This window comes from Rhinatrema bivittatum, chromosome 7 (genome assembly GCF_901001135.1).
Source record: "Rhinatrema bivittatum chromosome 7, aRhiBiv1.1, whole genome shotgun sequence".
NCBI classification, from domain to species: domain Eukaryota; kingdom Metazoa; phylum Chordata; class Amphibia; order Gymnophiona; family Rhinatrematidae; genus Rhinatrema; species Rhinatrema bivittatum.
In genome coordinates, this window is record NC_042621.1 from 268,221,007 (window position 1) to 268,236,307 (window position 15,301).

At 44.0% G+C, this 15,301-nt stretch overlaps 1 protein-coding gene across 1 annotated transcript in view; it reads left to right on the forward strand.

Moving 5' to 3' along the window:
- The first annotated feature begins 338 nt into the window (after positions 1-338).
- Positions 339-15,301, forward strand: part of NPM3 (nucleophosmin/nucleoplasmin 3) — a 98,436-nt gene continuing 83,473 nt past the window's right edge. The window contains exon 1 of the mRNA XM_029610212.1: positions 339-505. Within this exon, the coding sequence (XP_029466072.1) occupies positions 421-505 (85 nt within the window). The 5' untranslated portion in view covers positions 339-420. The remainder of the gene's footprint in view (positions 506-15,301) is intronic.

Here is a 15,301-nt window from a genome sequence, read left to right on the forward strand (position 1 = left end):
TAACTTTTAATGTTGGTTCGTGGCACCCTATGTGAAATAAGTTTTGATCTATACTGTTCTCAGTGGCAGGTGTCACGACACTGTTACATTAGAAAATGGCACCGAACAGCATCATTCCCTTGTCTCTTCGTCATACTTATGTGATTTAATTTCTGATTGATTTTACAACTGTAATTTCTGAAAGGTAGCGTATACATATTGAAATTATAAAAACCTTCGGAAGAGAACCTTCAAAGTTAACTCGTGTCCGAACACATAAAGTTCAACGTTACAAAAAAAAAAAAAAAACCAAGCACGTGTGTGGGCAGCCCGTCCTTACGTCTACGGGTGATGTAAGGGGCGGAGTTTAGCCAGTCACAGGTTGGCGGTTGGAGTCGGAACTCGCTGGTTTACTGGTAATGCTGGTGTTGCTCTCGTGCTATGGCTACGTTCGTGGAGCTGGAGAGCCGTGAGCATCCCCGAACCCGGGGTCGGCTCACCACAAGTGCCCATAGCTTTCTTTTCGGTAAGTGCTAAGCTTATGTAGCTAGCGGAGAGCTAGAAGAGGCGCACGTGGGGGCAGCGTGGTGCGGCGGTGTGCGGACCCTCGCACGTGTACCGAGGAGACTTCGCTCTGCACAGACCCCTCCGCTCCCCGTGCTTCGCCCTTGTCTTTTGTTCCCTTTTCTCTGGGTGTGTCGTGTGAGTATAAATAACTAATCTTACTAGTTTACTACAAATGCTTCTGGGTTACTCCAATCATTCAACTTTGTTTTCTTGAGTCCTATTTTTTTGAAGGAACTTAGTAGGACTAGATTAATAACTAGTCTCATAGGGATCGATGAAATAAGATGTGCTGAAGCTACCGCGGGTTTGTACGCACATGTATGCGTGTTTTCCTGCGCAAAGCCCTATATAGGGATGTAATAAGGATTTTGTGCTCATGGAAAAAAGTGCATACAAACACACTTATTGACCCGTGTTTATTTCTGTGCAAGTGGATGCTAATGGCATGCAAAGGAAACCATTATCTAATCATGGCCATGCAGGGAGCTGCGCTAATGCTACTGTGACTTTTTATCCTGTGGCTTTGCCAAAGGATGATAGCAGCAGAAGATTTGGCAGCTGACCGAGGTCAGGGCAGGAGAGAGAAGATCCGGAGGGAGCAGGTGGAGAGGAGGGATTGTGAGGAGCAGGCTGTTCCAGCAATATTTGTGCTTAGCTATGTGCCTTTCGGAGCACCTGTGTCCAGATTCATGCCCAGCTGAGCACCAATCTTGGCACCCATGAAAATATTTGCCATGTTTTCCGCAGCACTCAGTTTCTTAGCCTCCAGTCAGATGAATCCAGAACAAATGGGTTATGTACTCTACTAACAGGTAGAGATGGAGTCTGACGTCACAGTATATATAACCCTGCAGTGACATCAGCCTGCCAGTATTCTCCTTCTCCAGCAGATGGTGGACATGCATCTCCCTACTGGGAAATGCTTCGGTTTAAAAAAAAAAAAAAAAAAAGAGAGAAATAAGGAAAATAAATTTGCATTATGCCTTCCCCGACCCTACCCCTGCAGCCGGAGACCATCTCTGCATTCGGCTGAGGCTGAGCTCCGGGAAGTTAAAAAAAAAAAAATACAGAGACAGAGAGCGAAGGAGGATTTTTTGGCGTAGGGCCTCCTCCCAAAGTAGATCCTATGCTACTGATGCCAGTAATAGCAGTGGCTATTCCCTATGTCAACTTGATTTAATAGCAGTTAATGGACTTCTCCTCCAAGAACTCATCCAAACCTTTTTTAAACCCAATTGCACTAACTGTACTAACCATATCCTTTGGCAACACATTCCAGAGCTTAATTGTGCATTGAGTGAAACATTTTCTCCGATTAGTTTGAAATGTGATACTTGCTAACTTCATGGAGTGCCATGAAGGTGAATGGTAGATCATCCTGATGTGGCTCGTTTTCCTGAAAGGAGTGAAACATCTTCATCCTCCTTTGCAGTTTCCGGTGCCCTTATGGAGTCTTAATTTGTTTTTGGCTTTCTTAGCAAGTCCCACGTTTAGACCAGTGTGTAATCTGACCTTGCGATTACTGACCTTGAAAACAGTTTCTTTTGGCAATTTCTACGCATAGGGTTTCTGAACTGCAGGCCTTGTCTTGCCGGGAGCCATTCCTCCGGGTTACTCCAGGGGTGGTACAGCTGCATACTGTTCCTTTCTTTCTACTGAAGGTGGTCACTGACTTTCACTCGAATCAGTCCATTTCCCTGCCATCTCTGGACAGAGAAAGAGATATAGAGAAATACCAACTGTTGCGACTCTTGGATGTCAAGAGACATATTGTCCAGTATCTGGAGGTTACTAAGCCTGTACGGAAGACGGATCGCCTGTTTGTCCTTCATGGTGGTACTAAGCAGGGAGAGCTGACTTCGCGGGCTACCATAGCTGGCTAAGTTATGGAGTAGTCACGGTTGTAAACATTGATGCTGGGCTCATTCCACTAGGACTCAGGCAGTTTCATGGGCGGAAGTGAAATTGTCTCCCATCGACATTTGCAGAGCTGCAATATCCTTGTTATACGCTTTTTCCAGGTATTATTGTTTGGATGTGCAGGCCCGGGAGGACACAGCCTTTGCATGTGCAGTTTTGACTGGACTGCGGGCAGCCTCCCACTGTATTCGGGAGTAGCTTAGGTACATCCCATTTGTTCTGGATTCATCTGACTGGATGCTGGGAAATGAGAAATTACTCCTTCCTATTAATTACCTGTTCCTTAGGAGTCAGCTGAATCCAGCTTCCCTACCTTGACTGTGGAATGGTTTATTTTGGTTCTCCTCCATGGCTAAGTGTTACATGGATTACTGGTAGTCCTGGGGGAATTCTGCGCTACTGTGAAGCGCAGAATTTGCGCATAATTCCCCCCCCCCCCCCGCGTAGAATTGCCATTTTCTGCACAGAAAATGGCAGAGGAGACCCTGGCATGACGCAAACAGAGCGTGCGAAGATGAAGGCTCCCGGGTGCTGTGGGATGCGCTTCACTCGCGGCGACGACGAAGGCCCCTGTGTGCCGTGAACGGAGTGTGCTCTGCTCGCTGCGAAGATGAAGTCCCTGGTGAGAGTGAATGTGTGTGTGTGTGAGAGAAGAGGCATTCTGAGCATGGAAAGTTGAAAAGGCCGAGGCATTTGACGCATGGCGCATTGGAGCAGGGCGCAAGACATGGCGCATCAAAGCACGACGCAAGGGCGCACGGCGCTGTGGGACACGGCACATCAGGGCAGGCCGTATCACCATCTGGAGCATCACAGCATGACGCACCAAAAATGAGTCAATCAAAACTTCACAGGTCCAAACATAGTGACGCAAAATGTGCGAAACACTCTACTCAACCTAGAACTCCAGCACCTGCCTCAATACAGGATCAACACCATGCTAAGAAGACGCAAAAAACAAAACATATCCAGCTGTCTACATCTCCAAGGTCAGATTCTGAAATAGAGGGAGACCTCGATTCAGACCACTACTGAGGGGGAAAAAAAAAAGTGCGAAACTTGCTGGGTAGACTGGATGGGCCGTTTGGTCTTCTTCTGCCATCATTTCTATATTTCTATGACTCTTCAAGTGCAGAAGGTTCTCATTCTGATTGGTCTTTTCTTTGTCGACCTCATTCTCTCCATCTCCCAGAACTGCGCCGGCCTTCTCCAGACTTGCTTCTAGGAGCACCTTCACAGCATCGCCTCGCATCTAAAGTGATGTCGCAAATTACATTGGGGTTAAATACCTTTTTTCAGGATCTGGAGGCTGCGCATCCTCAGCTTCCAATTCCTTCTCCACCTCTACCACCAGTGGTACCAAGTCCTCTACTTCCACCTCAGTCGGTGGAACCGTCTCCAATTCCAGATCGACATTCACATTGGTCAACATTAGGGATGTGAATCGGATCCGATATTGGATCCGATTCACATCCGATATCGGATCCGATTCACATCTATAGAGATGTGAATCGGAACCAGAATCGGATCCGATATCGGATCCGATTCACATCCCTAGTCAACATCGCCGTCTTCATCCACTGGATTCCCATCAGATCCTCCCGAGGGTCTCCCAGAACCGTACTCCCCTCCCAAAGACTTATCCTATGCAAAGTTCATCGAAAAAGTAGGATCTCTATTAAATATTGTAACGGGAAGGGTCCCCGACCCTCACTCAGAGGTTCTTGGAATTCTCAAAATATTTGAAATGCCACCAGAGCCCACAGCTCTGCCACCTCATGCTGTTCTAGATGCAGTTCTGCATAAAATGTGGGAGAAACCCTTTACCACCACAACTGCATCTAGAAAAACAGACTTACAATACTGGATGAGAAACTCAACGATCTACGAATCCACACAATTACCCCATAACTCCGTCTTCGTGGAATCTGCATTACTACGAGCTAAAAGATCAAAACTTTATGCAAATTCACCACCAGGAAAAGACCACAAATCATTGGATGATTTCGGTCGAAAGGTGTACCACTCCTCCACGCTAGCCACAAAAATCCAACACCATCAATTTTACTTCATTCAATATTTATTTGAATGCCTCCAGAGGTTATGTCCCATAAGTCTAGCTTCAAATAAATCCTTACCACAGCCATTTACAGATATGGAGGAAAGTCTTAGACATTTACTTCGTTCTATTTATGAATCATTTTAATCTTCTGCTAGATCCTCGGCTATGGTAATAGCACGGTGTATGGCATGGTTGAGAGTGAGCTCCATGCGTAATGATGTCCTTGACAAGTTGGTGGATATATCTTGTCTCGGAGACAATCTTTTTGGACATAAGTTTGGGGAAACTGTTACCCTTTTAAAGGAACAGAATACTGCTGTACATCTTTGACATCACCAGTAGACCCCCCTGCCTCCTCTAGGAGATTCTGTTTTTCCTCCAGGAGATGATCTTATGCAAGGGCTCCTTTCAAGCCATACCACACCTATCGGGTGCAGTATTATCCCCACCAGCGTTATCAACTGCAATCTCATCCCTCCCGTGGACGATCTCACCATCCACGCGCTCAAAAGCAGACTCCAGCAGCTCCTCCAAAGCAGACTCCATCTTTTTGAGCTACCCCGAGCCACCTCCACCACTATACATAGAGGGTCGCCTCCAGCATTTTTATGCCAATTGGGAGGCGATTACTTCAGATCGCTGGGTACTGAACATTAGAAAAGAAGGTTACCAAATACATTTTGTAACCCTTCCACCTCTCCCTCATGAACCCCTTCTAAGGAATACATCAAAACCACTCCCTGCACCTTCGGGAACAGTTACTCAGTCTACAGGAACAGAACTCAATTCAAGCGATCCCAAGATCATTGGGAAATCAAGGGTTCTACTCCCACTATTTCCTCATTCCAAAAAAGTCCGGAGGTCTTTGACCAATCTTAGACTTGCTAAACCTCAACAAATACATTCAAAAAGAAAAATTCAAAATGACCTCTCTCAAGAGTATTCTTCCCCTTCTACAACCCAGCAATTGGCTACAATCGCTGGGTTGTAGCAGGAGGAATAGCCTAGTGGTTAGAGCAGTGGGCTACAAACCAGGAGACCAGGGTTAAAGTCCCACTGTCGCTCCTTGTGACCTTGGACAAGTCACTTTACCCTCCATTGCCTCAGGTACAAACTTAGATTGTAAGCCCTCTGGGGATAGGGAAATACCTACAGTACCTGAATGTAAACCGATGTGATATCTCAGATCGAATGTTGATATATAAAAAAAAAAAACCTGAAGGATGCTAAGAAGACTAAAACCTCCTATTAACGATTAACAATTTTCGCACAGTTCTACAAGCAATGATATTCGCTAGCACAGATTATTGTAACTCCCTGCTGTTAGGACTACCTCAATCTACAATTTGGCCTCTGCAAATATTGCAAAATTCCGCTGCCAGAGTTTTGACAGGCAAAAAAAAAGAGTGATCATATTACGGGAACACTTGCTGAACTCCACTGGCTTCCAATTGAACAAAGAATACAATATAAAGCACTTTGTATAATCCATAAACTAATCCACGATGATAAAGCCGACTGGCTTAACACGTCACTGCGCGTGCATGTACCACAAAGAAACCTGAGATCTGCAAATAAAGCTCTACTAACTGTCCCTTCTGTCAAATCAGCACATCTCACACAAGTAAGGGAAAGAGCACTGTCACTGGCTGGTCCTGTACTCTGGAATACCATGCCACTCGAAATAAACTACAGACAAATCTGAAATTATTCAAAACTAATCTGAAAACCTGGCTTTTTAAACAAGCATGTTATAAAGATAAAGAAAAGGAGAAAAATAGTTGAGCGATAAGGATGCACCAAGCTAGAAGTTTTTAGTGACCTACATAAGCATATTAATGTTAAAATCAAACTGCCTAATTTGTTCCTAACAATCAGGTTTAATTTACACACCTAGTTTATTATTTTACATTGTTACCATACTATGATGGCACACGAGTAATTTGTAATCTATACCACCCATATTTCTCTTTATCGTGCCCTTCTGTAAACCGTTGCGATGGTATTTAACTTAACGACGGTATAGAAAATTTTTTAAATAAATAAATAAAAGATGCTTATTCCCATATACCCATGCACCCTTCCTCCTGGCACTACCTTTGTTTCCAAGTTCAAAACAACCACTATCAATTCAAAGTTCTACCCTTTGGCCTATCCTCAGCCCCGAGGGTATTCACAAAATATTTAGCGGTGGTGGTGGCTCACCTCCGACAGCTCTTGATCCAGATTTTTCCCTATTTCGACGACTGGCTTTTGGTAGCCTCAGATCAGACTACCTTGAAGATTCACATGTTCCAAACAATCAATTGTCTTCAGACATTAGGATTTATAATCAATTACGAAAAGTCCAATCCATATCCGACCCAGTCTCTACAATTCAATTGGGTGCTCATCGATACAGCCCAACAAAATGCATACTTTCCACAAGACAAGATTCAAACTCTGTCCTCACTTGCGCAGCATCTATTCAATCAATCACATGCATCGGCACGCAAGATCCTTCAGCTGCTGGGTCATATGGCGGCAGCCATCCATGTTGTTCCCTACATGAGACTGCACATGCGCCGCCTACAATGGGGACTCAAGAATCAATGGTCTCGGTACTGGCAACCACTCTTGACCAGAGTGCATCTTACCACACAAATGCTCACAGACATTCATTGGTGGCTAGATATCAGCCACCTGAACTCAGGAGCACCATTTCAGTTACCTCCTCATCAAATCACACTCACAACGGATGCATCCAGGAAGGGCTCTGGAGCCCATTTAGGCATCTTAAAAACTCAGGGTCGCTGGTCTCCTCATGAGAACAACCATCAAATCGAGCCATTTGGAGAGCACTTCAGACCTTCTCTTTCCAAATTCGGGGAAAATGTCTCATGGTATACATAGACAACCACAGGTGGCCATGTTCTTCGTAAACAAGGAAGGAGGGTCAGGTTCCTGGATACTCTGTTGGGAGGCACTTCGCATACTGACCTGGGCAATATCAAACGAGGTCTTGATACAAGCCACTTACCTTCCCGGGTTAGACAACGTAACGGCGGACCGCCTCAGCAGCATTTTCCATCCCCACGAATGGACCTTGAATTGGGAAGTTGCATCAAGCCTTTTCCAACAGTGGGGCTTCCCAAGCACTCTTTGCCACAGAGAGCAACCGTCAAACACAGATATTTTGCTCCATCTACCCAAGCCAACTTCGTCATGCTCCGGATGCTTTCCTCATTCCAATGACAGAGGGCTTATTATACGCTTACCCTCCCATTCCTCTAATATCCAGAACGATACAAAAATGCATACGAGACACAGCGGATATGATCCTCATAGCCCTATCATGGCCAAGGCAGCCATGGTATGCGTATCTCATGCGACTATCCATTCGCCCACCAATTCTACTGGAGAACCATCCACAACTATTAACCCTGCTTCATCCAATGCATCGATCCCTTCACCTAACTGCATGGCGGTTGAACGGCACGTATTAAACCATCTAAGACTTCCATCTCAACTGGAAGACATTCTCATTGCATCCAGAAAACCTTCTACCAGGCGTAACTACGCAGGAAAGTGTCGTCGTTACTCGGAATGGTGCAAACCAAAAAGGTTGGACCCTTACTCTACAACAGTAAGGCATCTCCTGGAGTATTTCCCTACTCTCTACTTGGCTGGTTTGGCTTCGGTTCGAGTACATATCAGCGCCATTGCAGCTTTTCATCCCTCTCACAATGGACTTCCCATTTCTAACCATCCTTTAATTTCCAGATTCATGCGTGGCATGTTATGTCTTCGACCACCAGTCACAAAACTGCCTATACTATGGAATCTCAATATTGTCCTAGAACAATTAATGCTGCCCCCCTTTGAACCTCTAGATTCCTGCCATGTTAAATACCTTACCTGGAAAATGATATTCCTGGTTGCCGTAACATCAGCAAGGGAGAGTAAGTGAACTTCAAGCCTTGGTTCATTATTCCCCTTACTTATAATTCTACCATAATAAAGTCACGCTTTGTCCTCATCCTGCCTTCCTTCCTAAAGTGGTCTCAGCTTTTCACATCAACCAGTCCATTACACTTCCAGTCTTCAAATCTAAGCCTCATGATAATGACAAGGATAGACTTCTCCATTCCTTAGACTGTAAGTGAGCGCTGGCTTATGACAAGCAAAGAACACATTCTGAATCCAGACCGTCTAAGCTGTTTCTCTCCTTTAATCCAAACTCTCCGAACCAACCCGTCTCCAAGAGAACTCTGGCCAGTTGGTTATCCCAATGCTTAACATTCTGCTACAATAAGCATGATATGCCATTGAACACGATGAAAAGCACACCAAATTCGTGCAACAGCGGTGTCTGTTGCACATTTAAGAAATGTTCCGCTGATAGACCTTTGCAAAGCGGCAACTAGGTCTTCTCTCCACACTGTCTCGAACAGCAAACTTCTTCTGATGCAGCCATGGGTTCGGCAGTCTTGTCAACCCTTGCACCTACGTAAGACTGTCTACCTTTGTTGAAGGGTAGTGTTCTCACCTAAAGAACATAATACCTGGACACCACCCAGGACCTTGGGAGTCCCAGACAGCATGGCTAATTCAGCCTGCTATCGATGGGGGGGAAAAAGCAAGTTTGCTTACCGTAAATGGTGTTTCTATAGGATGAATTAGCCATGTGTTCCCGGCCTTCCTCCCTAGACAGTCTACAACTAAGCAAAACCTATTTCCACGTACATCTCTCTCAGTTACAAGAGACTGAGGTAAAACTGCAGTTGCGTGAGAACCTCACTGCGCAGCCGTTCAGAATTCTCTGTACTATCTGAGAAAACTCCGCCTACTGACCCGGTCGCGACGCACCCAGACAGCATGGCTAATTCATCCTGCTATCTACGGAAACACCGTTTACGGTAGGCAAACTTGCTTATCACGCTTAGGTCCATGCGTTTCTTCATGTGTGCATGGATTTTCGCACGCAAACTTGCATAATTTTTATTTTTTAACATCCTGTGGAGGCACCAGCTTTAGCCGTGTGTGTGTGTGATGATCAAAATCCGTGCTCATAACTAGCGCTTGTTTTGCTGTGGGTCTTATTACATTGGCCCCATAAAGAGGAGACTTTGGCGGCGCTGATCACACTTTTTGTAAGAAGTGTTAAAATATTTAGAAATAAGGGTTAACAAACAAGATATACCTTTTTGCTGGGCTAAGTCATAGAAAGATAACATGAGGCAGATAAATATGCAGTCCATCCAGTCTGCCCAGACAATCTCACCACGCTCAGCTTTAGTTATATTATAACATAATTAATTTGGACACCTAATTTTCGTGTTCATAATGAGAGATTCTATTCAGGTTTTTTTTAAACATTCACAGATGTCTCCGTTTGCAACAAATATTTGTGTTGAAAGTTCCTCTTAGCCACCTCATACTGTTAACAAATCTTAAGTAAATCTAATCAATGCATGACTAGAGGAGAAAACTTGGGAAAGGAGATTTCTAAAAGCTGGACAATAATGCCACATTTTAAAAGGTGCATACCTTTTTATTATGTAATGTGAAAATTTAGAGGTTAATATTCAAAGCATTTATCTATCTAACTTTTTGGCGTTAACCAGAAAAAACACAGCATTTAAAAATTTCTTAGTTCACCAGCTAAATTTTAGACAGATTAAAGGCATGGAGCAATCCATGTTCATGACTAAAATTTATCCAGCTAACTTGGTTGAAAAAATTGTTGTCCTAAAATTAGCTGAATAACTAAAAACCCTATCAGTTGATCAGCAGTCGAATCCCCTATTCCATTCCCTATCATCAAAAAGTGTAGTGAATTTTACCCCCTCCCCTTACAAACAAACCCAAAAATGCCCTCAGAACAGTAGGAGGAGAGGCTCCTACCCTCTACTCTCCTGATGTCTAGTATTTATTTGTTCCCTTCAGAACTCTGTACTGAAAGGAAACTGGCTCCTTCTCTCTGTAAGTTCTGAAGGGGAATTGGTCTGTACATGCTGAAGTGAAAGGAATACATTTTAATACTAAGTACTGGAAGCTGTTGGAGCTAGCCACATTTAGTATTCGGTGGCAAGAGCCTATTCTCTACTTGTTCTGCTTTGGGGACACTTTTCTGGGTTGGGGTTTGTGCCCACACTTTTTTGAAGGATGGAGATGGAGGAACAGTGCCACTTTGCTACTACATTTATTTTGAAGATACATTTTTTGAGGAGTGGGGGGAGACCTGCTACTGCTTACCCACTACTTTTTTCCCCCAAAATATTTAGTAAGACTGTAAGTGGCAAAATTACCCAGATAACTATTCAAAGAAAAAAACATGATGGCAGGTGAAGACCAGACAGCCCATCCAGCCAGCCAGTCCACATTATCTGCTCAGCTTTATAGTCCGTCCTCCCTTTGGAGGTCCTCTGTTTGTCCCATGCTCTATTTAATACTAATATTATCCTTGTCTCCACCACTGCCACAGAGAGGCTGTTTGTGTCCACCACCCTTCTGTAAAGAAGCATTTCCTTATTTAAAATCTTTTCTATACCGTCGTTAAGTGGGTGCCATCAAAACGGTTCACAATAGGGCACAAAAACTATATGTTGTATAAAGTGTCTAGAATTCTAACTCTTAAACAGGTGCCATCAAAATACTGTAATATAATTTCATAATAAATATTATTTGGTGGGTGTTATGTCCAGTTTTTCTTACTCCGCTATAAGATTAGTATTACTTAACTTTAGTTCTTTGTTTAAAATAAAAAGAAGAATTTAGAATATAAAAAAGAGAAAACACACTTTAAGAAGAAAGGTGTGTGTGTGTGTTTGCCTGACCGCAACTAACATTTCCCTGGGTTCTACTCTCAATTCTCTTTGTGGTATGCTTGCTTAAATAGCCATGTTTTAAATTTTTTCCTGAAGGTTTTGTTGTCTCTTTGCAATCTGATTTCCACCGGCATGGTGTTCCATATTATAGGTCCTGCCTTAGATTATTCCGAAGTCCTTCACCTTTTACTCTCATCCCATGATCCCTTATTCTAGTTACCTTTCCCTTGAAAGAGACCCACCTCCTGTCTATTTACTCCTTGGAGGTATTTAAATGTTTATTTCCCCTTTTCCTCCTTTCCTTCAGGGGTATACATGTTTAAATATTTGTTTGTCCCCATATGCTTTATTATGAAGGCCATAGATCATTTTAGTAGGTGCTGTGTGGACAGTCTAGTCTGTTTTATCCTTTTCAAGTTGTGGGCTCCAGACTTGTATACAGTACTCCAAATGAGGTCTCTACAGAGGCATTAATACCACCTTTCCTAGCGTGTAGCAGATGGACTCAGGACCAATGAGTATAGTGTGCTCCTGACAGCAGTTGGAGACGGAGTCAGATTTCAGTCTGACGTCAGTCCTAGTACATATACCTCTGCAGGAAGTTCTGCTCTTCAGTATTTCTCAGTCTCCATAGCAGTTTGGGACTATATACACGCTTGCACAGCAATAGAGTATTCTAACAAAAGAAATCCAAAACTAAGAAGAAATCTTACATCTACAGACGAGCCCTGCTCTCCTGCGGTGATACCTATGGGTCCCTCCCCCAGTTGAGAATTCCTGAGGTGATTTCCGCGATCCTTCAGAGGTAGGCCTCTATCCCCCAGCCGGTTCCCGGTGTGGACTTAGCCCCCGGCAACGGGTGTGGCTGAGAGGCAGCGGGTGCAACTTCGAGCGCGGCAGTGAAGGTACCTTCCCCCCCCCCCCCCCCCCCCACAAGACAAGGTAAGGTAGAAAACTTCCTTAAAAGTCTCCGGCCTCCGAGGCTCGAATAGCCACACAGATCACCCGCCGGCTTCAGTGCTACCGGGTTGATCAGCCCCGTCTGGGCTAGACCCCGGTCCGATACGAGGGTCCTCCCACGTGGAGACCCTCCGTGGTGGTCGCCATATTGCTCGCGTGGTTGCAGGCGCCATTTTCCCTTGATCACCGCCCTGTCCGCCGATTTGATCCGTGCGCACAAATCACTTGTGTGCACATGGGCGTGCGCATAAGTGCCATGCGCACAACGACGTGCACGAGGGTGCTGGGTGCACAGCGACGAGCTCAAGTGTGCTGGGCGCATTCATAAATCTGTGTGCACAGTGGCACACGCATCTTATTGAGGGCGCATCCGACCTACATGCACAACTTCGGCATGGCCGGAGCGTATAACTAAGCCTCCCAACATACACTTGAACGTGCAAACCGGGGGTTTCTGCAATTCTACGCGCACAAGCCATGGTGCCACCAGACAAGAAGCTCAAGGCTCAGGTCTTGGGACCTCAACGTGATATTAGTTCAGCTGATGAAAGCTACTTTTGAGCCACTGCTCACCTGTGACCGGAAGTACTTGACCTGGAAGGTCATATTTTTGGTGGTGGTCACTTCAGCGTGCAGGGTCAGTAAGCTCCAGGCTTTAGTGACTTATCCACCTTACACTAAGTTTTATCATAACAGGGTGGTCTTAAATTCCTGACTAAAGTGGTGACTGATTTCCATCTTTTTTTTTTTTTTTAATTTTTTATTTATGCTGATTTTAACAATCTTACATAGAAGAAAATAAACAATTGGTTACAGATTTTCCATACTGTTATCAATAATAACTGAGGTATATATCTCTAATCTGCAATAAGAAATGTGAGAGGTAATGCTCCAGGATTGAGAAAGAAATTTGAGCGGTTTAAGGAAAACAGGAATACCTTTTACAATTGAAAAAGGAAAAGACAAACCTAGATATATATATATTTTTTTGCTTCGTTCCTGTTGCTAATTTTCACGAGGGGGAAGATTCAAGAAACTTTTTTAACTGTGTTATCTCAAAATAAACATATTTTTGACCATTTCTCCAAACTTCACACCTACATGGATATTTTACAATCATTTTCCTACCTTTACTTTCCACGTCTGTTCTTAATTCTAGGAATTTTTTTCTCCTTAATTGAGTTGTTCTGGAAAGATCTGGGTAAACCCAGATCTTTCCACCGTGGAAGAGTTCTGTTCTTTTCTTCATAAACAATCTGAATATAGCATCCCTATCTGTTGCAAAAACAAAACTAACATGTAGGGTAGTTCTATCCTCAATTTTTGATTCTAAGGTCATTTCTAACACTTCTGATAAATTTAATGGCAATCCCTCCTCTTTCTTTCCCTCGGCTATGTTACTCTTAATATCCACATAGTATATTTTAGATATAGTAGGCATTGATTTCTCAGGCCATTTCAATATACATGATAAATATTCCTTAAACATGTCCAAGGGTGAGACTAGATTGAGCTTAGGGAAATTGAGTACTCTTAGGTTTAAGTACTTTTGTTGATTCTCAATCATCTCTAATCTCTTGTTGTGTGTAATGTCTCTGTTTTTGTAAACCTTTGATGGCAGGTTTCAAGCGCATTCAATCTTAGTTCCACTCCTTGTTTTTCCTTGTTCATTTTTTCTAATGAAGATTCCACATTTTTTGTTTGCAGATTTGCATCTGTAGTTTGCTGTGTTAGTTTTATTATTGCAGTTTCGAGAGAGACAATAGCAGACCATAGGGAATCAAGTGTTATTTCGTTTGGTTTAGGTGGTAAAACTTTCAAATCTATTCCTGTGCCTGATTCTTCTTTCCCCTTATTAGCCAGGACCTCTCCATTGCCTTCAGTTAAAGATAAAGAAACTTTTGATACTTCCAAAGAATTTACTTGTGGCGGTGGAGGGGTACACGGAGCTCCGGGGCTCAAAGATGTTTCGGTCGGTAGATCAGGCGCCCGCTCAGTGCTTTGATCTACAATGACCACCTCCTCCGGCTCTATTCTAGGAGTGGATGAAAAGATTGCTGGTATCTGAGATTGATGTGGCTCAGATAGAGAGGGGGGTGTTGCCTCTCTTATCTTTGCCTTTCTTTTTGTATGCGGCATTTTATTAAGAATTGTATATAGTGATACCAGATATTACTTTTCTCCAAGTCTTCTCCAATTTAAAACTCTAACCTGGGCGGGTTGGGAGCAGGGAGAAAATATAAAGTGATTACTCACTTTACTTGTGTCCAATGAAGCCCAAAAATTCCCTGGTAGCGACACGCGCCGGGATGGCGACAAGCGCCGAGGGAGACTGGCTTTTAAGCTCCAGCCCAGCTGTTAACGTCGACGTGCTGTTCAGTGGGCGTCACCCCAGGAACCAGGAAGCAAACAAACAGTCTTTACCTTCTCCAGGAAAGTTCAGGCTCAGACGAGAGGTAATTGTTACAAAGAAACCTTTTTCCCCCTGCTCCTTCTCCCGACGGATTTCCATCTTAACCAGTCAATCGTTCTGCCAATTTTCTCTCTCAGACCCCACTCGCACCAAGGTGAATAAGCACTACACAGTTTGGACTGCAAGCGAGTCTCAGCCTTCTATCTGGAGCGGACAGAAACCCATAGACAGTCCACCCAACTTTTGTTTCTTTTGATAAGAATAAGTTAGGCGTTACCGTTGCCAAAAAGACAATATCCAATTGGCTAACAGATTTCATCTCCTTCTGTTCTACCCAGGCAGGATTGCATCTTGGGAGTCATGTCACGGCTTTAGAAGTCATCTCGGCGCACTATGGACATGATGAGACTTTGTGTCCGGGGCCGAGGCAAAGAACACATTCGATACGTGGATCGATTGTAGACATAGTACAGTGGCAATTCTGGCATTTTTTAAAATCGGTTGCCATTGTAAAAGGCCGGACAGCCATCCCTGCGGGTACCGAAAAAATAAAGGAACGGTATCGACTGCAAATATAATGTTGTCACCGAT